This window comes from Lolium rigidum, chromosome 6 (genome assembly GCF_022539505.1).
Source record: "Lolium rigidum isolate FL_2022 chromosome 6, APGP_CSIRO_Lrig_0.1, whole genome shotgun sequence".
In the NCBI taxonomy this organism is placed as follows: domain Eukaryota; kingdom Viridiplantae; phylum Streptophyta; class Magnoliopsida; order Poales; family Poaceae; genus Lolium; species Lolium rigidum.
Window position 1 is genome coordinate 153,484,691 of NC_061513.1, and position 26,504 is coordinate 153,511,194.

Genomic DNA, 26,504 nt, shown 5'->3' on the forward strand with positions numbered 1-26,504 from the left:
ATAAGCGCTTTTCTTTAACGCCTTTCAGCTAGGCGCAGAAAGTGTGTATCAAGTATTATCAAGAGGTGAAGCATCAACATTACCTTGGGCTTTACCCTTACCTTTCTTATTGTTTTTCTTTCCCTTTGGCTTAGGAAATATACGAGTTTCTCCCGGTATAGAGGTGAATTTCAAAGTGCCTTCTCCAACATCAATGACTGCTCCCAATAGTTTCAGCAGGGATCTTCCGAGTGTGAGTTTTCCTGTTTCAACAACAAGATAATCAATAGATATTGTTCTTCCACAAATAGTTGTATGCACACCTGCGGCTATTCCTTTAGGGGTTATAGTAGAGTTATCAATGAGAGTTATCTTTTCTCCTCCTTCCTCAACTCCCCAAAGTTTCAAAGATTTATAAATACTTTCAGGCATAAGGCAAAATTCATACATAATATCACAGTAGGCATGGAGGGTTCGATCACCGATAACAATTTTAACAGAAGGATCCCACAATGAGAGTTTAGAGTTCACTAAGACTTGTTCAAGACGATTACGAACGTGGCAATAGTTATCATTCAAGTGAGATGTACTTATCTCCAGAGTATTTAATCTACTATATATGCTAGCGAGGACTGAATCAAAGTTATTAGCTGAATCATATGATGCAACCAACTTCTTTATGGCATTAAAAGCTTGATCCCCATTGCAATGAAGGAAATCTCCTCCCACTAAAGTATCCAAAGCATATCTATAGCGAACCATAAGACCAAAATAAAAATTACTAAGGAGCAAACTTAGAGTCATTTGAGGTTCAGTTTCGCGATAAGAAGTAAAAATTCTAGACCAAGCATCCTTAAAACTCTCCTCATCCCCTTGTTTAAAAGTGAAGACTAATTCTTCAGGCGAAGAAGTAACAGGTTCAGAGCTAGACATGGTAACAAAAGTAACTAAATTTTTTTTTTGTATTTTTAATATAGAGTGCAAGACAATAAAGTAAACTAGATAAAGTAAATGCAAGTAAACTAATTTTTTTGTGTTTTTGATATAGAGTGCAAGACAGTAAATAAAGTAAAACTAGCAACTAATTTTTTTTTGTGTTTTGATTTAGTGCAGCAAACAAAGTAGTAAATAAAATAAAGCAAGACAAAAACAAAGTAAAGAGATTGAGAAGTGGAGACTCCCCTTGCAGCGTGTCTTGATCTCCCCGGCAACGGCGCCAGAAAAAGAGCTTGATGGCGTGTATTTCACACGTTCGTTGGGCAACCCCAAGAGGAAGGTATGATGCGCACAGCAGCAAGTTTTCCCTCGGAAAGAAACCAAGGTTTATCGAACCGGGAGGAGCCAAGAAGCACGTTGAAGGTTGATGGCGGCGGGATGTAGTGCGGCGCAACACCGGAGATTCCGGCGCCAACGTGGAACCCGCACAACACAACCAAAGTACTTTGCCCCAACGAAACGAGTGAGGTTGTCAATCTCACCGGCTTGCTGTAACAAAGGATTAACCGTATTGTGTGGAAGATGATTGTTTGCAGAGAAAACAGTAAAAACAAGTATTGCAGTAGATTGTATTTCAGTAAAGAGAATTGGACCGGGGTACACAGTTCACTAGAGGTGTCTCTCCCATAAGACGAACAGCATGTTGGGTGAACAAATTACAGTTGGGAAATTGACAAATAAAGAGAGCATGACCATGCACATACATATCATGATGAGTATAGTGAGATTTAATTGGGCATTACGACAAAGTACATAGACCGCCATCCAACTGCATCTATGCCTAAAAAGTCCACCTTCGAGGTTATCATCCGAACCCCCTCCAGTATTAAGTTGCAAAGCAACGGACAATTGCATTAAGTATGGTGCGTAATGTAATCAACAACTACATCCTTAGACATAGCATCAATGTTTTATCCCTAGTGGCAACAGCACAACACAACCTTAGAACTTTCGTCACATCGTCCCGGTGTCAATGCGGGCATGAACCCACTATCGAGCATAAGTACTCCCTCTTGGAGTTAAAAGCATCTACTTGGCCGGAGCATCTACTAATAACGGAGAGCATGCAAGATCATAAACAACACATAAGCATAACTTTGATAATCAACATAACAAGTATTCTCTATTCATCGGATCCCAACAAACGCAACATATAGAATTACATATAGATGATCTTGATCATGATAGGCAGCTCACAAGATCCGACAATGATAGCACAATGGGGAGAAGACAACCATCTAGCTACTGCTATGGACCCATAGTCCAGGGGTAGACTACTCACTCATCACTCCGGAGGCGACCATGGCGGTGTAGAGTCCTCCGGGAGATGATTCCCCTCTCCGGCAGGGTGCCGGAGGCGATCTCCGGGATCCCCCGAGATGGGATCGGCGGCGACGGCGTCTCGGTAATGTTTTCCGTATCGTGGCTCTCGGTGCTGGGGGTTTCGTCACGGAGGCTTTAAGTAGGCGGAAGGGCAAGTCGAGAGGCGGCACGGGGGCCCAAACCACGGGCCGGCGCGGCCGGGGGTGGGGCCGCGCCGCCCTAGGGTTTGGCCACCCCGTGGCCCCTCTTCGTCTCGTCTTCGGTCTTCCGGAAGCTTCGTGAGAAAATAGGCCTCCGGGCTTTTATTTCGTCCAATTCCGAGAATATTTCTTTACTAGGATTTCTGAAACCAAAAACAGCGAGAAAACAGACAAGCGGCATTTCGGCATCTTGTTAATAGGTTAGTTCCAGAAAATGCACGAATATGATATAAAGTGTGCATAAAACATGTAGATAACATCAATAATGTGGCATGGAACACAAGAAATTATCGATACGTTGGAGACGTATCATAAACATATGTAATGAATGCAGCGATCAAAACAATGGTAATGGCATGAGTAAACAAATGAATCATAAAGCAATGACTTTTCATGAATAGCACTTTCAAGACAGGCATCAATAAGTCTTGCATAAGAGTTAACTCATAAAGCAATAATTTAAAGTAAAGATATTGAAGCAACACAATGGAAGATAAAGTTTCAGCAATTGCTTTCAACTTGTAACATGTATATCTCAATGATAGTTTGTCAACATAGAGTAATATAACAAGTGCAATATGCAAGTATGTAGGAATCAATGCACAGTTCACACAAGTGTTTGCTTCTTGAGGTGGAGAGAGATAGGTGAACTGACTCAACATAAAAAGTAAAGAAAGGTCCTTCAAAGAGGAAAAGCATTGATTGCTATATTTGTGCTAGAGCTTTGGTTTTTGAAAACATAAAGAGAGCATAAAAGTAAAGTTTTGAGAGGTGTTTGTTGTTGTCAACGAATGGTAGTGGGCACTCTAACTACCTCATCAACCAGACTTTCAAGAGCGGCTCCCATGAAGGACGTTATCTCTACCAGCAAGGTAGATCATCCCTCTTCTCTTTTGTTTACACATGTACTTTAGTTTAGTTTTTCTTTATTTATGGATGACACTCCTCCCAACCTTTTGCTTACACAAGCCATGGCTAACCGAATCCTCGGGTGCCTACCAACAATCACATACCATGAAGGAGTGTCTATTTGCAAAATTAAGTTGCTTACTGATGAATCAGAGCAAAACATGTGAAGAGAATTATTAATGCAAGTTAATTAATCGGGGTTGGGAACCCCATTGCCAGCTCTTTTTGCAAAATTATTGGACAAGCGGATGTGCCACTAGTCCATTGTGAAAGTCTGTCGAAGTAAATGACAAGATCGAAAGATAAAACACCACATACTTCCTCATGAGCTATAAAACATTGACACAAATCAGAGGTGATAAATTTTGAATTATTTAAAGGTAGCACTCAAGCAATTTACTTTGGAATGGCGGAGAAATACCATGTAGTAGGTAGGTATGGTGGACACAAATGGCATAGTAGTTGGCTCAAGGATTTTGGATGCATGAGAAGTATTCCCTCTCGATACAAGGCTTAGGATAGCAAGGTTATTTGAAACAAACACAAGGATGAACGGTGCAGCAAAACTCACATAAAAGACATATTGTAAACATTATAAGACTCTACACCGTCTTCCTTGTTGTTCAAACTCAATACTAGAAATTATCTAGACTTTAGAGAGACCAATTATGCAAACCAAATTTTAGCAAGCTCTATGTATTTCTTCATTAATGGGTGCAAAGTATATGATGCAAGAGCTTAAACATGAGCACAACAATTGCCAAGTATCAAATTATCCAAGACATTATAGCAATTTACTACATGTATCATTTTCCAATTCCAACCATATAACAAATTAACGAAGAAGTTTCACCCTTCGCCATGAACATAAAAAGCTAAGAACACATGTGTTCATACGAACCAGCGGAGCGTGTCTCTCTCCCACACAAGCATTTATTCAAACAAAAACAAAAACAAGAAACATACGGACGCTCCAAGTAAAGTACATAAGATGTGGCCGAATAAAAATATAGTTTCAAGAGAAGGAACCCGATAATTTGTCGATGAAGAAGGGGATGCCTTGGGCATCCCCAAGCTTAGATGCTTGAGTCTTCTTGAAATATGCAGGGGTGAACCACCGGGGCATCCCCAAGCTTAGAGCTTTCACTCTCCTTGATCATAGTATATCATCCTCCTCTCTTGACCCTTGAAAACTTCCTCCACACCAAACTCGAAACAAACTCATTAGAGGGTTAGTGCATAATCAAAAACTCACATGTTCAGAGGTGACACAATCATTCTTAACACTTCTGGACATTGCTCAAAGCTACTGGAAGGTAATGGAACAAAGAAATCCACCCAACACAGCGAAAGAAGCAATGTGAAATAAAAGGCAGAATCTGTCAAAACAGAACAGTCCGTAAAGACGAATTTTCAAAGGGCACCAGACTTGCTCAAATGAAAATGCCCAAATTTAATGAAAGTTGCGTACATATCTGAGGATCACTCACGTAAATTGGCATAATTTTCTGAGTTACCTACAGAGAAATAGACCCAGATTCGTGACAGCAAAGAAATCTGGAACTGCGCAGTAATCCAAATCTAGTATTTACTTTACTATCAAAGACTTTACTTGGCACAACAAAACATAAAACTAAGATAAGGAGAGGTTGCTACAGTAGTAAACAACTTCCAAGACACAAATATAAAACAAAGTACTGTAGCAAAATAAACACATGGGTTATCTCCCAAGAAGTTCTTTCTTTATAGCCGTTAAGATGGGCTCAGCAGTTTTAATGATGCACTCGCAAGAAATAGTATTTGAAGCAAAAGAGAGCATCAAGAGGCAAATTCAAAACACATTTAAGTCTAACATGCTTCCTATGCATAGGAGTCTTGTAAATAAACAAGTTCATGAAGAGCAAAGTAACAAGCATAGGAAGATAAAACAAGTGTAGCATCAAAAATTTCAGCACATAGAGAGGTGTTTTAGTAACATGAAAATTTCTACAACCATATTTTCCTCTCTCATAATAACTTTCAGTAGCAACATGAGCAAACTCAACAATATAACTATCACATAAAGCATTCTTATCATGAGTCTCATGCATAAAATTATTACTCTCCACATAGGCGTAGTCAATTTTATTAGTAATAGTGGGAGCAAATTCAACGAAGTAGCTATCATTATTATTCTCATCAAGTGTAGGAGGCATAGTATAATCACAACAAAATTTACTCTCCGCAGTAAGTTGTACCAAAAGACCACTATCATTATAATCATCAGAAATAGGAGGCAAAGTATCATCAAAGAAAATTTTCTCCTCAATGCTTGGGGGACTAAAAAGATCATGAAAACCAGCTTCCCCAAGCTTAGAACTTTCTATATTATTATCAACAATGGTGTTCAAAGCGTTCATACTAATATTACTACCAGCATGCAAATAAGATTTCATAGGTTTTTTAATTTTCGCATCAAACAATCCATGTTTTAAATCAGGAAATAGAATAAGAAGCTCATTGTTGTCCATTATGCCAAACTAGTGTAAACAAGAAACAAAAAGATGCAATTGCAGGATCTAAAGGAAATAGCTTCGAGCACACACACAACGGCGCCGGAAAAATACTTTACCCGGGACCGGTGTATGAGAGCCTTTTACCTTTCCTCCCCGGCAACGGCGCCAGAAAAGTGCTTGATGTCTACGGGAGCTTCTATTCTTGTAGACAGTGTTGGGCCTCCAAGAGCAGAGGTTTGTAGAACAGCAGCAAGTTTCCCTTAAGTGGATCACCCAAGGTTTATCGATCTCTGGGAGGAAGAGGTCAAAGATATCCCTCTCATGCAACCCCGCAACCACAAAGCAAGAAGTCTCTTGTGTCCCCAACACACCTAATAGGTGCACTAGTTCGGCGAAGAGATAGTGAAATACAGGTGGTATGAATAAGTAGTAGCAACAGCACCGGAAAAGTGCTTTGCCCAGGACGAGTAAACAAGCAGTAGTAATGCAGCAGTAGTAACGCGAGTAAAACGAGTAAACAAGCAGCGATAGCGATATTTAGGAACAAGGCCTAGGGATTAGACTTTCACTAGCGGACACTCTCAACATTGATCACATAACAGAACAGTATAAATGCATACTCTACACTCTTGTTGGATGATGAACACATTGCGTAGGATTACACGAACCCTCAATGCCGGAGTTAACAAGCTCCACAATAATGCTCATATTTTAGTAACCTTTAGTGTAAGATAGATCAAAAGACTAAACCAAGTACTAGCATAGCATGCACACTTGTCACCTTCATGCATATGTAGGAGGAATAGATCACATCAATATTATCATAGCAATAGTTAACTTCGCAATCTACAAGATATCATGATCATAGCATAAACCAAGTACTAACACGGTGCACACACTCGTCACCTTTGCACACGTGCGGGAGGAATAAAACTACTTTAATAACATTGCTAGAGTAGCACATAGATAAATTGTGATACAAACACATTGCAATCATAAAGAGATATAAATAAGCACCTCACTATGCCATTCAACAGTGAATAAGTATTCTGTGAAATATAGCCTAAGAGACCCACACGGTGCACACACTCGTCACCTTTACACACGTGGGACAAGGAGTCTCCGGAGATCACATAAGTAAAACTCACTTGACTAGCATGGTGACATCTAGATTACAAGCATCATCATATGAATCTCAATCATGTAAGGCAGCTCATGAGATTATTGTATTGAAGCACATAGGAGAGAGATGAACCACATAGCTACCGGTACAGCCCCGAGCCTCGATGGAGAACTACTCCCTCCTCATGGGAGCAGCAGCGGTGATGAAGATGGCGGTGGAGATGGCAGCGGTGTCGATGGAGAAGCCTTCCGGGGGCACTTCCCCGCTCCGGCAGGGTGCCGGAACAGAGACTCCTGTCCCCCAGATCTTGGCTTCGCGATGGCGGCGGCTCTGGAAGATTTTCCGTATCGTGGTTCTTCGTATCAGGGTTTTCGCGATGGAGGCTTTATATAGGCGAAGAGGCGGCGCAGGAGGGTCGAAGGGGTGGCCACACCATATGGCGGCGCGGCCAGGGCCTGGGCCGCGCCGGCCTATGGTCCGGGGGCCCGATGCCCCCCTCCGGTCCTTCCCGGGTGTTCTGGATGCTTCCGGTGAAAATAGGAACCCGGGTCTTGATTTCGTCCGATTCCGAGAATATTTCGTTACTAGGATTTCTGAAACCAAAAACAGCAGAAAACGAGCAATCGGCACTTCGGCATCTTGTTAATAGGTTAGTTCCAGAAAATGCACGAATATGACATAAAGTGTGCATAAAACATGTAGGTATCATCAATAATATGGCATGGAACATAAGAAATTATCGATACGTCGGAGACGTATCACCCGTCCCCGCTACATAGGGGATGTTCGGGGCACGCCAGACACAACAAAAAGCGAGGCGAGAAGTGGCGGGACCGATGCGTCAGCGTTACATTGAAGTTTAACCTAATCGACCTCGCGACGGAAGTTATTGGCGCGCAGCGATAATGCAGTTCCCGCAGCAACAAAGTATCTCGTCGCGCCTAGCTCTGCGTGTCGGTGTTAATGAGCGTCACCGCTCCCCGCCTCCCTCCGGCCTATAAAAAGGGGCGCTCTCTCATCATCCCTCACACACAAATCCTAGCGCCTCTCTCCCCAACCCTAGCCGCCACCATCTCAAGAGTCGACGCCATGGTTGGTAGAGGCAGAGGCCGAGATCGCGGCCATGGTCGTGGTCGTAGCTGCGGCAAAGCTGCACGCTCGCCGTCGCTTGCAACGATGTCGTCTTCATCGTCGGACCTGCAGGAGGAGGAGGAAGTGTTGTTCGAGTTCGTCATCGTCCTCAAGAGCGACCCACTCGGCATCCAGAGGCTGTCGGACAAGTTCGCCGACTTCGTCGCCGGCAACGAGCCGGCCGCGCTGCATCTGCGAGAGGCTGGTTGCGACTGTTGCCGGTGGCCGGTGGACGTGCTCTTCGACAGGCGCGGCAAGATGTACCTCCACACCGGCTGGGAGAAGTTCACGCGCTACCACGACCTCGAAGCCGGCTACGTGCTCACACTCTCCTACCTTGGCGACGCCGATATGAGCGTCAAGGTGTTCGACGAGACGCACTGCCGTCGGCACTACCACGGTGACATCGATGAGGAAGACGATTGAGTGTTGTTTCTTCGCCGCGAAAATAGGCACGGGGGTTTCTAGATGTTCTTCCTCGATAGGACCAACAGGGCTATCATCACCAGCTGGATTTTCCAGTTTGGGTGACTGGGAGTGCTTGTGAGTGTTCTTTCTTGGCAGCGAACACATGAAATCTGCGATGCCAACACTAGTTAGGTTTCGTCATTTTGCAATATTTTAGTTTGTGTCAACCATGATTCAAACTATGTATTCGTTTATGGAAACTATGTCCAAACTATGTCTTAGTTTGTGTAAATCATGTTCCGAATTATATATTAGTGTTTGGAATGTTTCTTCTCTCTATTGAAATAAAAAACAAAAAAGCAAAAAAAAAGTATTTTAATGTTTAAAAAAGTTTGGGGCGGCGTTTGGGGATGCGTCTGGGAGCGACGTTCTCCAAACGCGACACGAACAAAACACATCCCAAAACGCTCGATCCGGCGCCGTTTTGGGGACGCGGTTGAAGATGCTCTAATACTCTAGAGTATTGGGAGAATCTCTGCTGTCACCCAATCCCCACAAAACCTATCCCCAATCCACTGGGTAAAGGTAGAGTACTGGGGATTAAAAAATTACACTAAAATTTGGAAAAAAGTGAGGATTAAACTCGCTCATACTCTAGCATCAAACATGTATTTACTAGCACCAAACATATATTTACAATAAGTGAGAATTTAAAGTTTGGAGGGGATCGCTAATCCCCTAGTAACAAACAAGCCCTAAAAGCAAAAAGGCGATTGACTACTTTCATAGTGGCGAATCAGATACCTTCAAATGAGTTCCAGCTGTCGAATTACCAGTACTAGAGCATCAAGGCATTGCCACTTTCAGAATAAGGGTTACAGCAGAAGAGAAACTCTAGGGAAGTAAAATCCGGGAAACAACTGAAGTCATCAGCACAAAGCAGCATATTTAGCTACAGTTGCCTTGCAAAGAAGGTTTCATGGAGTGCATCAGCAACAAGAGGGGATATTTCTCAACTAGTTGCGCCCCCAGCCCATTTTATTGTGACACTGCTAAGTTTCTAAAAAATGCAAACTAAAATTTTAGACATATATTGTGTTATGTCATCCATGAAGTATATCAATATATGACCTACACAAAAAGAACAAATGATGTATAAATAGTATGTGACACTATTTGCGTATGTCTTCTCTTTTTTACATAGGTCACATATTAACTTCACAGATGCACAAGATCGTAGACAATGTATGTCTAGGATTTTAGTTTGCATTTTTTGAAAACGTAAGTGTCACATCAAAAATGGGGTGCGGATGCAACTAGTTGTAAATGAGAGTTTCCCATCAGCAACAGTCAACTGAAGACATCAGCAAGGAGCAGTGTAGTTAACTTGAAGACAATGGATTCAACACCAAAGGACGGTTCACAAAGTGCATCAGCAATTGTTCGTTTAATGTACCAGTTGAAAACTTGACACGAACTAGTTCCCTCTTGTACAAGTAATGTTCTGTGGCATTACGCCGCCGGATTTTTATTGTGAAGCTCAAATCATCCATGCCCACGTGATGAGCAGAAAAAGCACTGAACAAAAACAGACCCCTCAACTAGACCCGGATTGCTATAATCTGCAAAATTAATTAACTCGCATTTGCAAACGCGATGCCCTTGTCAATTGAAGACTTGAGCTCACCCTTGAGACTTTCCAAACCTTCCTTCTCAAAGGCCGACAGCTCACCCAAACCAAGCACTTCCTCGACTCCATTCTTCCCGAGCCTCACCTGTTACATCAGTGGAACATGAAATTCCCTTCTATGACTAACGTGCAAGTTTTGTAAAGTTAACCAACAAAAGGACCAGAACAAAAAATAAATCAAATTGCATTATGTTAAGCAATATGCGCTTGAAATAAGTTCACCTGAGCACAATACAGCGTAAAGCGTGCTCTAGCAGATTCAGTGCACACTAAGTGGCAACTGCATACTACAGCAAATGCTTGCAGAGCCTTGCTTCAGACCGTTATCTCAATCAAACTACCGCATTGCAAAAAATATTGATAGTTATCAAATCTTCTGCAACAGGGAAAATGGAGTATGGCCAACAACACAGAAAAAACGTTTTTTCAACTGCACTTGGGAGTGAATTTAATGGCATATCTTATGATCAAACTAGATAAAACAAACATTTTCCAGCAACTCTCCCAGCTGCAAGACCACAATATAACGGAATCAATGCAAAAAAAAATTACAAATGTATGTCAAATATAACCCTATGGTCGAACTAGTAAAAACATATACACTTCCAGAAATTCTCCCTGCTGTACGACCATGATATAACGAAATCAACGCAAGAAATTGCAAATGTATGTCAAAGATAGCGGTTATACAGTTAAACAACAATAAAGATGACATACAAAATACATCGCAAGCACTAAACGATCAGAACGAATATAAACAACCCAACCAGTCAAACATCATAAAAATATTATAAAATCATACGTGTGACAAACAACCACACAGAATATAGAGAAAAATGTTGTTGCTACTGCATCACACTGGAATCATCTAGATTTTCTTCATGAAATCATAAAACAAATAACAACTGCAATAAGCAAAGTAATAGCGAAATAAACATGTACCTTGGAGGCAAAGAATGGCAGTTCTGTGATAGTTGATTGCACGTAGGAGCATTCAACAATGTCAGGAACTCCGTTCAGACCCTTCAAGCATGCATCACCAAAAACTGCGCCAGCATACCTACAGAAGATACCAATTTATTAGCAAAACAAGAACATGGCAATAATTAGCTACAAAAGCAGCACATTATCCTCAGGTTGCATGGATTTTTTTCATCTTTTGACTTACGCCATGGACAAGGTTGCAGATCCCTTTCCAGCCTTTGCCTCAACAACTTCTGTCCCACCCTCCTGTGTCCTCTTGGTGAGAGCCTTGATGTCTTCACTAGACAATGCATTAGTTGAAGGAGTTGCCTGTTAAAAATGAGGTTCCTTCAGTCAAGTTATCGGAGTAAGGTTTGACAGCACAAATGCATACTATTCAACTACGTCACAGTTATGAAGCAGAAAGAGAAACATAGATCATATTCACTTTCTTATTTATAGTTTGTTAAATATGCTGTTTTGTTGTTCACAAGAATATAGTCACTCATGAGCAAGAATAATAGTTTATGGTTTTGATTCATAATAGACCCGTGCACTTCACAATTCCTTGCCTGTGCAGATACTCACTCCGTCCCAAAATAAGGCACACTTTTTTTGTAGTCTTTAATGCGCAGCTTTTACCAGAAATATATACTAAATTATATCGTTGCATTCATCATGCAAATTTATATATTGTGGACATACTGTAAGTACAAATCATAGTCAAATTTGTAAGTTGTTGACCAGAAAAATTAAGGGTGCCTTATGAAGTAAAACTTAATTTTATTACACTGAATGTTTTGATTATAAAAGCCAGAACATACTGCAGTCAATAACAAGAATCTAATGAAGTTCCAATTTATATTTGGCATGTATACCCTAGAAATGTGGAACACTGTTGAAGATGGTGTGAAGCTACTTAATTGCACAACAGGGATGTTCAAATTTCACTACCTGCGAGAACAGTGGCAGAATGGTGATACCAGCATGACCACCAACAACAGGGACGTTCACACCTGCCAAAAAAGCACTCCGATTGAAGGACCAAGTGGAGAATAATAACACGAGCATACTCTTTCCTTTATTCGCTAACAATCGAGTAGATCATTTATTGTGCCACTTACCAGTAACAGGTACATTAGCCTTCCCAGCATAGAAAGTCCTGGCACGAACAACATCAAGAGTGGTCACACCAAACAATTTCTTCTCATCATAGGTTCCAGCCTTCTTGAAAACTTCAGCAGCAATTGGAACAGTTGAGTTCACAGGGTTGCTGATCATGTTGATAAGAGCCTAAAATACAGAAGCAAATCAAATGAAGCAGCAAAAAGGCACATGTTGAATGTATAACATACTGATTTCCTAACACCGTGTCTGCTCCACAATTTCTACTATCAAACCATCACTATGGAGTGCCACGCCTTCAACAGGAACTACATAGATCTGTAGCAAGACGACGACGCACCCACAGAAGGCAGAACCATCAACAACGCGTGCTACAGATCCAGATTTAAAGAGAGTTATAAGAAGGGAATCGTACGTTGGGGCAGTACTTGGCGATGGCGGTGCAGAGGTTCTTAACGATGCCGGCGTTGATATTGAAGAGATCGTCCCTGGTCATGCCGGGCTTCCTCGGAACACCGGCGGGGATGATGACCAGGTCGGCCCCCTCCAACGCCTCCGCGAGCTGATCGTCGCCCATGAAGCCCTTCACCTGCGACAAACCAAACCAACCCATGCGTTGTTAGATCGAACCGAACTGAGAGGACGGGTGGCGCGGGTGGGTTACCAGGGCCGGGGAGTTGATGTGGGAGACGTCGGCGGCGACGCCGGGGGTGGCGGCGATGTCGTAGAGGGAGAGGGAGGAGACGAGCGGGTTCAGCTTCATGAGGAGCGCCAGCGGCTGCCCGATCCCGCCGGCCGCGCCGAGGATGGCCACCTTCCGCTCCGGCTGGCCCGACGCGGAGGAGTAGCTGCGGCGGCGGAGGAGCTGCGCCGCGGATCTCAGCGCCGACGGCCTCATCGTTGCGGTGCGTGGGATCTGGATCGGTGGAGGCGGAAGGGAGAGATGCGGACGGGGGAGCGGTGCTGTTGTGTTTGTGTGGGCGGAGTATGCAAATTGGTGGATGGGATCTAACAATAAAGTCGTTGGGGAGGGTTTTGGACTTTGGGGGTTTCGAGATAACCATTTCCGATCGGTGAGTTGTTGCGATTTTCTTAAAGCATACGGCGTTCGTTGATAAAACGAGGAGAATCGACTAATTCTCTAAAAATAACTTAATTTGTACTAGTTGTTTGTCATTATATTTTGTTGCAACTTTTTTGTGAAAGCAAATCTAATTGCAACTTATGACTAGCATGAATCAAATATAATTCAGAGGAGGGATATTTATCTTAGTTGCAATTTATAACTAGCATGTGTGACTAAGTCCGGAAGTGTTGCCCATTGTAGCATATGCAACTACTACCTCCATTGCAATACAAAGCAATCCAATGGTTCAGGTACATTTTTCTAAGACGCAACCCATATGCAACTACTACCTCCATTACATGTATACGTCCCAAATAATATACTACAATTTAAAACTTTTTTAATATAAATATAATTGTATACCTTTTATGGCATATAACTCATATTTTGGTGAAGAAATTGGTGGTTAAAGTTTTTCACAAGTTATGTGCAAGCCTTATATGAAATAGATGGGGTAGTAAAATCTCAGTTATAACCTCATGTGTAATTACGAAAATCTCAGTTGTTAGCCATGTTGTATCTCGTGGCTAGTACAACCCAATCCAACAGTCTAGAGTCCAATGAGACTAAAGTTAATTCTCAATTATCTGAGATTTAGCAAAACTAAAATTACAACACAGAGTGGAAGAAATGGTCTTCGAAAATAGAATATAAAGGATGCAATGTACCAAAATTTAGTTAAAATGGCCATCTCATAACCATGGCAACATGGTAACCTTTTTGTTGCAAGGGAATTTCCACATTTACTTCTTATTTGCAACTGTAACTACTAGAACGTATAAACACGGTTTCAAATATAGAAAACTAAACCAAAAATACAATAAGGATCAAACAAGTTTGAAGAAACACACTCTCTGCTTTTGAAATAATTGATATTCTAGGTTTATCATAAGTCAACTTTCACAAGTTTGATCGGTTATATAAATTAAAGAAAGTATTTGTTCATTGGAGCAATCCAAAAATACTAAGATGTTAATGTTCGTTAACGAGGGATCAGTGTGACTAAGTCCGGAAGTGTTGCCCATTGTAGCGCTTGTCTTCTTCACGGCCTTGAGATCAGCAAGTGATTGACTAAATCAACCACGAGAACCGTTCTCGTTAACGCTATGCACCTTCAAGGGTGAGTTAATCTCAACCACGGTTTAACATCTTAGTATTTTTGGATTGCTCCAATGAACAAATACTTTCTTTGATATAAAAATTCAACCAAAAAATACAATAAGCATCAAACAAATTTGAAGAAATAGTCCCTTTGTTTCGAAGTAATTGATATTATATGTGTTTATCGAGGGGTGACCTCGGCAATGTCCATGGATTATGGATTTGGGTTTTGGGAAGAAGGCGGTGAGGAGAATTCGGGAGTGAGTGGCACACGACGTACCCAGATCCACGTCCTCTCGGTGGAGGATCACTACATCCTGCAAGCAATTCAGTATATGATCACAGTTGTATTACAGGGAGCCGCTGTACCCCCAAGGTGTGCCCCTATCTGGCTTTATATATGCAACTAGTTTAGGGTTTACAAAAGTTATTCTGGAGTCTTCTTTCTTGTACTCCAAGCCGATATAACATGCGGGTCCATCTTATCTAGTCATCGCGCTAGGTCACCTTCATAATGGGGCAAACCAGGTAGACCATCAGTGGATACCCGACGGGTATGCCCACGTCAAGGTTTGTCCTAAGTTAACTTTTATAAGTTTGGTTGGTAATAAAAAAAGTTGATATCTATAACGCTAAATCTATATAATATGATATTATAAATCTGATGAAACTATATTGATGTCATCGTTGTCAATATATTTTCCAAAAACTTGGTCAAATTTAAATTAATTTTACATAGGACAATTCTAAAACGTCAATTATTTTAAAACTGGAGGACTATTTTTCAGAGAAAAGGTAGAAGGCTCTGCTTTAACGAAAGCAATAGTTTCCTGGTGCACGAGCCGCCAATCTTTAAGTCGTAGGCTCGATTCAGATAAGTCGTATCCTCGATTCATAGGATTGATGATGGTCATGGAGAAATGTGGATTTGACCGAGGGGAAAAGGCAAAAGAGAAGTTCGCTTTGGCCAGCTGCTTGACCGAGGGGATGCAGTAGAAGATGGGTGTAGAGGATACTCCTATGTACCAATACTATTTAGAAGACCGTGATGGGAGTATATCAGTACATGTGGTGTGGAAAATTGATTAGAGATGTATTATCGCTATTTCTCTTTTTTTAGAAAGTTGAATTACCTTTACTATATTACGGTTGTTGATATCTTTTTTCTATATTCTTAGTTAAATTTGACAAAGGGTTTGACATTAACTAACCTTAAAACAAGAAGAAAATAAAAATGGAAGGAATAGTTTTACAAAAGAAGCGAAATGAGTGTAGATACCTGTAGACGGCAAGATCAGTTGCAAATTACGGATTTTTACTTCGGTGTCCCCTTTGTAAACTTTGGTCTCCTGTAAATAGCTAGGATCTTTCGATACCTCTTTGGAAGCTAACTTATCATTTCGTTTTTAGTGGTGGTGGAAGAGGAGGGGGACACCAAAGCACACCTCGCAAATTACAAGATCGTCACTCGACGATCGGCTCTCCGATACTTTCCACATCCAACAGAAACCGGAGGAACGCCGCCTGTGACGCGCCTCCTTCCTCCAGCGCCGCCTCCGCCTCTTCCTTGCGAGCAGCCACCCGCGCCCTTAGCTGCCGCCCTTCCTCGCCCTCTATCACCAGCCTCACCTTGGCGTCCACCTCGTCCGCCTTCACGAAACCTTCCCCGTACCCTACCAGCTCCACCGCGACGCCCATGTCCTCCGTCATGCACACCTTGTTCATCTTCTGCTCCGCCTCCAGCGGCCAACACAACATCGGGACGCCTGCCGCGACGGCCTCCAGCACTGAGTTCCACCCGCAGTGCGTCACGAACGCACCGGTCGCGCGGTGCCGGAGCACGTCCACCTGAGGCACCCACGACGTGACGACGAGGCCCCTGCCCCGGTCCGCTCCAAGAACCCCTCCGGCATGAGCGCATCGAGGTCCGGCTCGAGGCGCACCTCCAGGTACTTCCTCGCGTCGTGGCTCCCGGCCGGCGTGCGCACGGACCACAGGAACCGTTGCCCGGACCTCTCCAGCCCGACGGCTATCTCCTTAAGCTGCTCCGCGGAGAGCGTGCCCTTGCTTCCGAAGCAGAGGAACACGACGCTGTTGTCCGGCTGCGAGTCGAGCCACGCGAGGCACTCGTTCTTCCTCTCCGCTCCGTCATCGTCATGATCCTTCGCGCCCTCGCCGACCAGCGGCCCGACGCAGTAGATCGGAGGCACGGTCCGGCCGGGGACGCAGAGCTGGTCCCTCAGCGACCGCACCGCCCGGCTCTCCAGCGACTCGAACGTGTTCACCAGAACGCCCATCGTCTCGGTGTTGCGTTTCCACATGTTGGTCAGGATCTTGCACATCTCGTCCTCCGGGTGCTCCAGCAACTCCTTGATCAGATGAGACGCCGGCATCGGCGGAACGCCGAGGAAATCGAGGGGCGTGTCCCCGAGCTCCTTCAGACCCGTCTGCCTGCCGGCGATCAGCGCCGGAAGCTGGGTCAGGACGGTCAGGCACGACGCGCCCGAGGCGAAGAACGTGTAGACCGGGACGCCGAGACTCGTGCAGACGTCGACGGCGTGGATGCAGAACATGTCGAGGACGACGGAGTGCAAGCGTTTCCTGGGGATGGAGCGGAGGAAGGCTCCGAGAAGCTCGTTGTACTCGAGCAGGAGCTGGAAAATGAGCACGAAAGGGTTCTTGTCGCCGGAGGCGGCGAAGTCCGGGGCGGGGAGGGGCGGGAGGACATGGAAGGAGATGGACGGGTTGGAGGCGGCGATGCGCTCGATGGCGGTGGCGCCGGAGTCGGACGACTTGAAGGGCGGCTCCACGAGCACCATGGTGACGTCGTAGCCGTGCTTGAGGAAGACGTTGGCCAGCTCCGTCATGGCGCCCACGTGGCTGCCGCCGGCGCCGGGGTACAGGACTACGGTCTGCTTCATCGATCTTGTCCCTGTGGACCTGCTCAATAGTATTGCAAATACAGATGTTTTGGGAATCTTTTGGGAGATGGCAGTGGCACTTGCGGCGTAGAAATGGTTGCCGTTGCCGTGGATGACTTTATAGCTGCTTCTGCCTTGCGAGTGAAGTACTACTAGTTTGGACCTCGAACCTCTACGGTCAAACACATATCAGGGGTTATATTATAGATAGTCGATTTAGAAATCTACCTTGGATTAGTATTTTATTTTATATACGTGGCAGGCGGTGGTTGAGGAGTTCCGTCGTGGTCAGGTTTCCCGGTAGCTGCAGCTCGGATACCTGGCTGCAAAGTTGCAAGTTTTGATCCAATAATCAAAAACTGAAGTCGGAGACGAAGGGAGAGAGAAGCTCGCGGACATACCGTAGTCCATATGTAATTCACATGAAAGACAGACGAGGCAGCCACAAGAATTGAAGTGCCCCCTGTGTAATTTCTTGAAACGAACATATTTTGCAAAGTGTGTAAATCTTCGTCTCTCAACCTTACTAAGAACTAAACAAGGCAACGAATTCTTCAAAAAATAAAATTGCAGACACTTTCTTTCTCAGATGAAATGCAATTTCAACACGTTTGCTCAGCTGGGTTGGCTCTCAAATATTTTATCCAAGAACGTTCAACAGCTTGCACCATGGGTTTTCAAGATCCTACCTCTTACGGACGATATTCTAACATGGTCATATAAGGACGATTGAGCGCTCAGAACTAGAAGAGTGTACAAGTCAGTCAGTCGCTCATGATCTCACTTCCATCAGAATGCTCAAAGGCATCAGTTACATCGCCCAGCTCTTCACTCTCCCCATCGGTTTCCATAGCATCACCATCAGATTCTTCTTCGTCATCTGTGTCCTTGTCCTCGTAGATGATTGGTGCAGTCACCTCTTCCTCGTCAGTTTCTTCATCAGCAATCTGGAAAATCTTTCAATTATTTGAAATGCCAAAAAAAACAATCATGCTTTTTACAGGAAGGAAAGCTTACCTCACTGAAACGGTAATCTAGGGTGGTAGAGAGTTGAAGTGCTGATTTGAAGGTCGATGTTCTTGCATCAATAAGCTGAGAAAAAATGCACTCAGTACCCACAAAAGAACCTTACATATTTGCAGATATTCAACGCAGTCCAAAACTGTAACGGTCTAGCCAATTTTTAATCCAAAACATATTTGTTCGATGTACTGTAACTGCCTGCAGATGACAAAATTACGAACCTGATAGAGTGAATTGAGCAACAGCAAAGAAGACTCCTGAGACACTATGCTGCTCATGTGCCGGCTAAGTAAAGTTTGTAGCCACGGAAGCAAACAAACCAGTTTTGCACCCCTGTGGAGGAAAACAGAACTTTTTGTAAGGTTGTGATGTCATATGCATGCACGCATGAATCGACAAATAATGGGGAAAAATAACTACAAGAGGCTAAGCACATTCCAAAATTCTACAATCTAGTCATGTTGAATAAAAGATTAGATCCGAAATACAGTAACCAACAAATGTAAAGGTCAATGGATACATACAGTAAATGGTGTCTGACTGAAGGCTTTATCAGTCAATGAACTGAGGTTCTCTATTTAATATTACACACACCAGCGCACCACATAGTTTATTCAGAACAATGTACTCAAGTGATAAAATACTTCCAAAGCTTCCATACCTAGATTGTATCGACGACACGAAAAACTTGAGAAGCTTCAGGGCATCTGCTGGTGTTAGGAGTGATATTGACTTCACAATGACCTGCATGTAATGAAACAATAAAATTATCACACAAGAGAACATATTCCGACAAAGAGCGAAAAAGATAAATAACGCCAAATCCTGACTTTGGCAGGTACAAATAACTGAAAGGTTGCAGCTAGAGGAGTAATTGGTGAAACTCAAACTCACTTAACTATTAGGTTTGTTATGGGCCAGAAAGCAGGCCAGATCTTAGCCTAACAGATAACTTCTAGCAAGGATTGTTTATAAAGCATCCTAGCTTGACTGAATAAGACTAGAGATTCCCTCCGGAAAAAAACTCGAGGTCTAGAACATTGGTTAAGAGCAGGAATAAGGAACTCTGTTTCTTCTCTGTTATCAACAACATCACTGGTAGCAACTCCGCATTGCACATAATTTACCCTTTTCCTATGCACCTTTACTTACTATAAAAAATATATCTCTATTGCACAAGCATTTAATTAACTAGGAACTTCGACGTGAAAAGTTTCATGGTATGACCTGTGATGACAAGCAGCAACAAAGGATTTGACATAACATTGCACAAAACAGAAAACAAAGACATGCCTTTTCATCTCTATTGTACAAGCATTTCAGCAATTCGACATGATCATCAGCGCGTAAAGCTTGCTTCAGCAAAATATGGACTGAATCTGCACTCGGCGGTGCTAGAGAGACTGGTTGCTCTTCAATGAATTCAGACTTGTTGAGCAAATTTAGACTTTCAAGTTTCTGCTCCATAGTTGGTTCGTCAAGATTATACTCTGGATTCCCCTCTTTGACTGTGTCTAGATGTTCTACCAAAATACAAATTTTAGTCATCAGAAAGAAAATGAAGGGCACCCTTAAATTTGTTTTTTCATGGTTTAGAACACTTGATGCATATGACTGTGTCAGGTCTGGAGGTACTTAAATAACATGGTTTTTGTTACCATTAGTAGAATCCAGAACAGATGCTGTCCTTTTCTTTGATCTTCCTTGATCAGTTGGGTTAGTATTCTCCTGTTGATCTTGTTCACCAGCCATCCTGCTATTTCCTAGTGACATACAGAAATAGATAAACAGTTAAGATCAACGATAGGCATCTCAACTAAGTACATAATTGTAACTTCAATAGCATAACATATATAACATATAGTCGTAAAAACATATGGAGACAAAGTCCAAAATTTGTGATTCAATTTACAAGGAATCAAGACCAAACAAAAATGTCATTAGTGTCAAAAACATGCATGCCGCAGCCACAGGACATCACCTCTCTCACGTTTTGGTTTGTTATACTATCATTGGTAGGCTAGTGTATCATATCTGGCACAAAAAGTACTATGCATTTTCTGCTTTTTATATGCTGGTATCTCGCTTCCTTGCAGCTGTAAATTAGCATCTCAAATCCCTGTGCAACATTCACCTATAATAGAACAACAAAATAACACAGACGTTCATTGTGCCAAACTATAATGTTTATAAAGAGGAGTCACAGTGTCATACCATCAAATTAAGCCATTCATCACAAAAACCAAAATTAAAAAATGTAAAGCCTTAACATTTAACATGTTGAATATAGAAGAGCAGCACTTCCATGACTTCCAAAACGCAAACTGCACAAAACTAAGGCAGGTGCAGTTACCAGGTCGACTATTGACGGCACGGTTGCTTATACCGCCTGGTTCCTATGGAAGGAGTGAAATAGCAGGACTTTTTTAAATAAGTACATTTCTTTTGTTGTTGTTGCCGGCCTGGTACATAGAGCTCTTGCTTTTGTGAGAGTGGTAGCTGACGATCTTGACTAAACCTGGTCGCTGTTTGCAACAAGTCTTCTAAAATTCTGTACAGTTTCACCCTTCTAACAAATAGGCAGTACTCCTGCCGGCTTTCGGAAAAAAAAAAAGTGCGTTTGCCGCTTATTGGGAAAGCAATGAAAGTACTTGATTAAGTCACAAGCTACAAAACATGGCAGACATGCTTCGCTGAGTGTGACACCTTTTCATCAACAAAATATAACTACTTGCATGTGCTGCTTATTTGTTTTACCAAATTGGACATACATTAGTTAAGTATACGCTACCTGCTATCTAAACAACTCATATGATCTGGCAAGGAGTACTTGCGATCATAGAAAAGCCTTCAAAAAGCAGTTACTCGGGATATTTGTGAAAAAACAACTGATAATTGGATAGGTAAGTTATAAGATCAAATTTATGGGTTACAACTTACAAGATATGAATGGTCAGAAAACATCTTGCTGAACAACTGAAACTATTTTTAACACCATCAAGTTTGTTGCAGATACCTAGAGACAGCTAAGAGCCAAAAAGTAAAAGCATCTCTTGCCATGGCAATGAACTAACAAAAGCAAGTGCAAATCACAAGAAATGAGGGAGAACAGACTATGCGGTTATGCAGCCAGAGCCAGGAACATCTGTCAAATTAACTTTCAGCGCTACTAAGATACCGCCCTATGCTTATTTATTGACTTTACTGTACTAGCAATGATGGTTGGACATTGACAGATATATCAACAAACCTTTAGCATCTTGCTCCAAATTCGTTTTTTCCGAAGTGAATGCATCAGATTCCGCAACCAAATTGATGTCCCCGCAATTCTCACCCAATACTACAACCTTGAACTGTAAACAGCCTGGTGACCCAAACGCAACATGAACCTTAACTGTATTGTCTTCTTTGACATCACATAATTTAGCTAAGATAATTGGGATGCGGCCCTTTTTATCAGGTGAATTTTTTACTGAGATTTTGGTGGGCACTTTTTCATCTTGGGAGATGGTCTGTAAATGCCACACATAAGCAACACCTTTCTTCGATACTGCAAGAACAATTCCTCCGGTTTCATATGATGCGCTCCTTTTACATTCTACAGCCTTTGGCTGAGTATGCATGACAAGGGAGGCTGTAGAACCGATAGTGCCATTATGATGATCACAAGACCAGACTTGGACTTCTTTAGTTTTGTCATTACAAGAAACTGAAATCCGTGCATCATCAGACACAGAAATCATCTGGATAGGGCCCTGCAATCACAATGGCATGGATAAGTGATAAAACCTCTTTCATTACGTGGCACATCTCGGAGATAAAGAGAGAGAGCGTACATCTTCAGAAGGAATCTTCAAGATCTCCTTCTTGTCCTTCACACTAAATAATTTTGTTGTCTTACCTGAGACACCCATGAACTTCTCTTCTGCAAAATCCTAAAATGTAAGTCCAGAAAATACACAGAATGGACAACTAAACAATAACGACGGAAGGTGCCATATTCATGGAAGACTGGGAATTTGACAAGCCTTTGTTCCAACACTGGATAAACTAAATACATTCGAACACTAAAGATGCAAACATATAAGCTATAATTGTTCCACCTGCGTTTGTTCCTGGCAGGGTGGTATCCCAGTATGCTATATTTAAAAAACAATGTTTACTGGCAATTATCATACAAGCTCAAAAGGCTATTACTTTTATGGGTTAAAGAAGGTCACCCAGCCCGTGAATAAGCTTATCAGAATTAGGATCAACAAAACATTAGGAGACAGAGATAATTTAGCTAGGGAGAGAGTTAACGAATTAGGCAACATCGGTTTAGTATGGAAGATGGAGATAGAGTTTAGTTTTCCATATGAAAGGTTATCATGTAACTTTTTGATTGAAGCAATGAAATAAGAAAACGTTTTACAAGCCTGAAAGCATCTCTTCCACGTCAGGAACAAGAGCTCAACCCGGTTGAGGTGAGTGCCCTGTCCCTGGTCCTCACCCCCTTACCCTACCAAATTTATGCTGATGTGGATCAGGACAAGGTCCATAACAGCTGTACATGACGATCAAATAACATTTAAGGAAATCAGAATGAGATTCCTTCTAATGTAGCACTGCTTCACAATTAAGCCATACATGTTGGTGAAGATCTTCCCACGAATAAAACAAACACATGGAACTTTAATAGACAAATCTTTTAAATATGCATAAGGTAGGAGCACATGAAAATGAAAGCTGCACTTACCATGAGAAATTGTCAAATGATTAATTGACTTCTTCGAAGCTTTAAATGTGTCTTTGGGTTTTCCGGTACGAGTATCCAATTCACATATAACTCCATCCATGCTGGCAGTATAAAGAACGCGCCCTTGTTTTGCGAAGTGAAGAGAAATTACCTTGCTAGTAGAAAGAGAAAGGCATGTCAATGTAGGCATCATTTTTTCACAGTAAAGTCATTCTATAGGTATTTTTGAGCTAGCTGATGTTTCTTCGGCCTGACCAAATTTGGGCTTGCTTGTGATAATAATCAAATTAAGCCCATGTTACCTGCGTAAGCATGACCAACTTAACTGTGTCTTTTATTGAGTTGAAAAGAAAAAAAAATCATTTTTCCTTGGACGGTTGGAGTTACTTACGTGAGAAGTTGAGCTTAAGCATCTCGCAATAAAAAAGAAACTGAAGATTAATCTCGCACAAATAGACCAAAAGAACATGTGGTTAAAATGTACTCCCTCCGCCCCGAAAAGGATGTCGCAAGTTTGTCTAAATTCGGATGTGTAATTGTGTATACATCCAAATTTAGACAAAGCTGCGACATTTTTTTCGGGTCGGATGGAATATTAGTTCAGCAATTTAGGAAGTGCAATTAAAAATCATTAAGTTTTTTAACTACAAAAAGGTGCAAGGATTACCAAAGCAGATCTTTTCCTAAGCAGAAACTACAGCGATGAGCATAATCAACATGGTAGGCTTATAAATAAATCAAAATGATGTTTATACGAACGATATAATAGGGACCTTTTATAGCAAAATGCACCCCAAAGGTGGTAATCACAATATCTATACCAAAGAAATATTAAGTTCATGATAAGATTTCACATACCCAGTGTGACAAACACTTCTCCATATAACACCTGTAGAATCAAGAGCTAAAACCTCGCCATTTGCAGTGCCAACAGCAGCAACAATAAGGTTGCCATCCTTTTTCTGCTGTAAAAAGCACCTCCAATCAAAAACTGAAATAATACGACAGCATAGGGGATGACACCTAAGCTCGACGCAAAATACCTTCTTCTGAACAGAGCTGCAGGCAATGCAACTGTATGAATCATCTTGGGCTGCAACTGGATCAGTCCATTCTGCTATCTTTTTTCCTCCTGTTGTACTCCATACCTTTCCAAATAAAAATTTCAAGTGAAGAAGTGGAATATGTTTGTGTCGCTGCATTCTCAGATACTTTCATTTAACTTCACAACGAAAGAAAAAAATGAAAAGAGGCAGCAATGTATTGAAAGAGCAGAAAATAGAAATAAAATATGGCCCTGCTATTGCTAGCTAGATGGGACCCCAAATGGACAGATATTTAGTTCTAACAATCTCAACTTCCCAAACATGAATCGACCAATTCCATACAAGTTACATGTTTCAAAGACCGATGGACAAGAAGAAGCTTCTAGAAGTTTGGTTGAGGTGCTAAATATTGGCAATTATGTAATAATCTAGTAAATATCACTTGTCACTAGAAGCAAATTCCAAGCCATGAATAGTCAGTACCATGTAAGCAGCAGCCGTACGAAAACTAACAGCACTCTCCTCGTCATTTCGAACACACTCTACAAAATGCTGACATACAAATTGCTCAAATTGGAGAGAAACTAGCTTCTCAACTGTCAATCGCCACAATAAACAGAACAGGGAAGCTAGTGACCCGCCCCACCAACCATACAGCAGCTAGGCAATACTAACTGGCATGTAACGCTACATCTCAAGCACGGCACATCGTATCGCAGCGACTCTTAACACTCCAAAGCAGAGAGTTCCCCGATTCACAGCGACCGCCTAAAGAGGTAGCCGGCACGTGAGAATGGGGGTTAGGAGAGGGGGGCAGGGGTTCGGGATAGGAGGGGCGAAGCGAGTACCTGGACCTGCCGGTCGGCTACGGCAGCGAATAGCTCTCCGTCGGGGGAGAAGGCGAAGGCGCCGGGCGGCGGCGGGGCTGTCGCCATGGCTGGCGGTAAACGGCGTGGACAGGAGGGAGGACAGAGGTGAGGGTTTTGGTTCAGGTGTCCCGGTACCGGGGGCCGCTCCTATTTGACGCTGTAGGCATCAACTGGCGAGTCAGCGCATACCCACAGGTTGCATGGGCTTGGCCCATTAACTCGTGCTTTTTCCCGTGCGCGTCTCGAATGCAATGCAGTGCGCGTCTTTTTTTTTTTTGAGAGCAACCACATATTTCATTAATCGAAAACCAAGTTATGTGAAGCAACACATGTGGAAACTAAAAGACAAATCAGGATAAAATGATTATCCTGAATTTGCAGATAAAATCCTAAAATATCGAGAAATACAAAACGATCCATAAGGTTTCCTGCAACCACCGTAGCCAGCGGCCGCCGTCCAATTCCAACGCCGCCGAGACGAACGCAAGAAGAGACACCGAACCTCCACCTTTACAAGATCCAAAAAAGCACCATCGCCAACGAGGCTTTGTGAGTCGATGAACAGGCCTGCTGCAAGCAGGGAGGCACATGTCGCTGTGGCACGTCGATCGGGGGACGTCCCCGTGCTTTCTTGGACCAAGATATTCCACCTCCCATCGACGAAGTCGGAGAAGAACGGCAAATCCACCACCTCCGGACCAACATCTTCGCTCCAGAAGAACCACCTCGCCCCAGGCCCCAGCGCCGTCGTGGACAACGACAAACGCCAGTGACACGTCGAGAAACAGATCTCGCCAGATCTGAAGAACGGCGAGAAAACCAAGCTGCCGACCTGAAAGATCGACAAGCACACGTTTAACCAACAACTCCGAGACGCCTGATACGTCTCAAACGTATCTATAATTTCTTATGTTCCATGCTATTTTTATGATGATACTCACATGTTTTATACACATTATATGTTATTATTATGCATTTTCCGGCACTAACCTATTGACGAGATGCCGAAGAGCCAGTTGTTGTTTTCTGCTGTTTTTGGTTTCAGAAATCCTACAAAGGAAATATTCTCGGAATTGGACGAAATTAACGCACAGGGTCTTATTTTTCCACGAAGCTTCCAGAAGACCGAAAGGATAACGAAGTGGGGCGACGGGGCGCCGCCACACTAGGGTCGCGCGGCCTAAGGGGGGCCCGTGCTGCCCTAGCGTGTGGGGCCCCTGTCAGCCCTCCGACTCCTCCCTCCCGCCTACTTAAAGCCTTCGTCGCGGAACCCCCAGTACCGAGAGCCACGATACGAAAAACCTTACTGAGACGCGGCCGCCGCCAATCGCCTCCGGC

At 42.9% G+C, this 26,504-nt stretch overlaps 3 protein-coding genes and 1 pseudogene across 3 annotated transcripts; all 4 read right to left on the reverse strand.

Annotated features, from left to right (window-relative positions):
- Positions 1–9,946: 9,946 nt before the first annotated feature.
- Positions 9,947–13,331, reverse strand: LOC124660575 (malate dehydrogenase 1, mitochondrial-like). Its single transcript, XM_047198394.1, has 7 exons — positions 13,007–13,331; positions 12,758–12,931; positions 12,342–12,510; positions 12,172–12,233; positions 11,423–11,547; positions 11,197–11,314; positions 9,947–10,339 (listed from the first exon to the last, which is right to left on the reverse strand). The coding sequence occupies exons 1-7, from the start codon at positions 13,238–13,240 to the stop codon at positions 10,199–10,201; spliced, it is 1,023 nt and encodes a 340-aa protein (XP_047054350.1). The 5' UTR covers positions 13,241–13,331; the 3' UTR covers positions 9,947–10,198.
- A 2,543-nt stretch (positions 13,332–15,874) lies between these two features.
- LOC124661290 lies at positions 15,875–20,123 on the reverse strand (annotated as a pseudogene).
- On the reverse strand, positions 18,207–20,022 carry LOC124661291. The gene is made up of 5 exons (XM_047199156.1): positions 19,807–20,022; positions 19,175–19,257; positions 18,735–18,846; positions 18,508–18,582; positions 18,207–18,437 (listed from the first exon to the last, which is right to left on the reverse strand). Exons 1-5 carry the CDS (start codon positions 19,978–19,980, stop codon positions 18,255–18,257), a joined length of 627 nt encoding a protein of 208 aa, XP_047055112.1. The 5' UTR covers positions 19,981–20,022; the 3' UTR covers positions 18,207–18,254.
- A 25-nt stretch (positions 20,124–20,148) lies between the features above and the next one.
- On the reverse strand, positions 20,149–25,238 carry LOC124663433. Its single transcript, XM_047201133.1, has 7 exons — positions 25,146–25,238; positions 24,295–24,399; positions 24,110–24,216; positions 23,252–23,406; positions 22,350–22,438; positions 21,764–22,268; positions 20,149–20,276 (listed from the first exon to the last, which is right to left on the reverse strand). Exons 1-7 carry the CDS (start codon positions 25,230–25,232, stop codon positions 20,149–20,151), a joined length of 1,176 nt encoding a protein of 391 aa, XP_047057089.1. The 5' UTR covers positions 25,233–25,238.
- Positions 25,239–26,504: the final 1,266 nt, after the last annotated feature.

Bases quoted from the DNA above. Each gene is read 5' to 3' on its own strand.
- LOC124660575 (XM_047198394.1), bottom strand. From the start codon at position 13,240: ATGAGGCCGTCGGCGCTGAGATCCGCGGCGCAGCTCCTCCGCCGCCGC. The intron at 12,234-12,341 runs GTAAGTGGCACA...CTTTTTTGGCAG, and splicing joins GGCTAATGTACCTGTTACTG to GTGTGAACGTCCCTGTTGTT. The intron at 10,340-11,196 runs GTACATGTTTAT...CTGATGTAACAG, and splicing joins TGCCATTCTTTGCCTCCAAG to GTGAGGCTCGGGAAGAATGG.
- LOC124661291 (XM_047199156.1), bottom strand. From the start codon at position 19,980: ATGGAGCAGAAACTTGAAAGTCTAAATTTGCTCAACAAGTCTGAATTC. The intron at 19,258-19,806 runs GCATGTCTTTGT...CATTACATGCAG, and splicing joins TGTACAATAGAGATGAAAAG to GTCATTGTGAAGTCAATATC. The intron at 18,438-18,507 runs GTAAGCTTTCCT...AAGATTTTCCAG, and splicing joins TAGATTACCGTTTCAGTGAG to ATTGCTGATGAAGAAACTGA.
- LOC124663433 (XM_047201133.1), bottom strand. From the start codon at position 25,232: ATGGCGACAGCCCCGCCGCCGCCCGGCGCCTTCGCCTTCTCCCCCGAC. The intron at 24,217-24,294 runs GTATTTTGCGTC...TGCTTTTTACAG, and splicing joins GCAGCTCTGTTCAGAAGAAG to CAGAAAAAGGATGGCAACCT. The intron at 23,407-24,109 runs GTATGTGAAATC...TCTTTCTACTAG, and splicing joins AGAAGTGTTTGTCACACTGG to CAAGGTAATTTCTCTTCACT.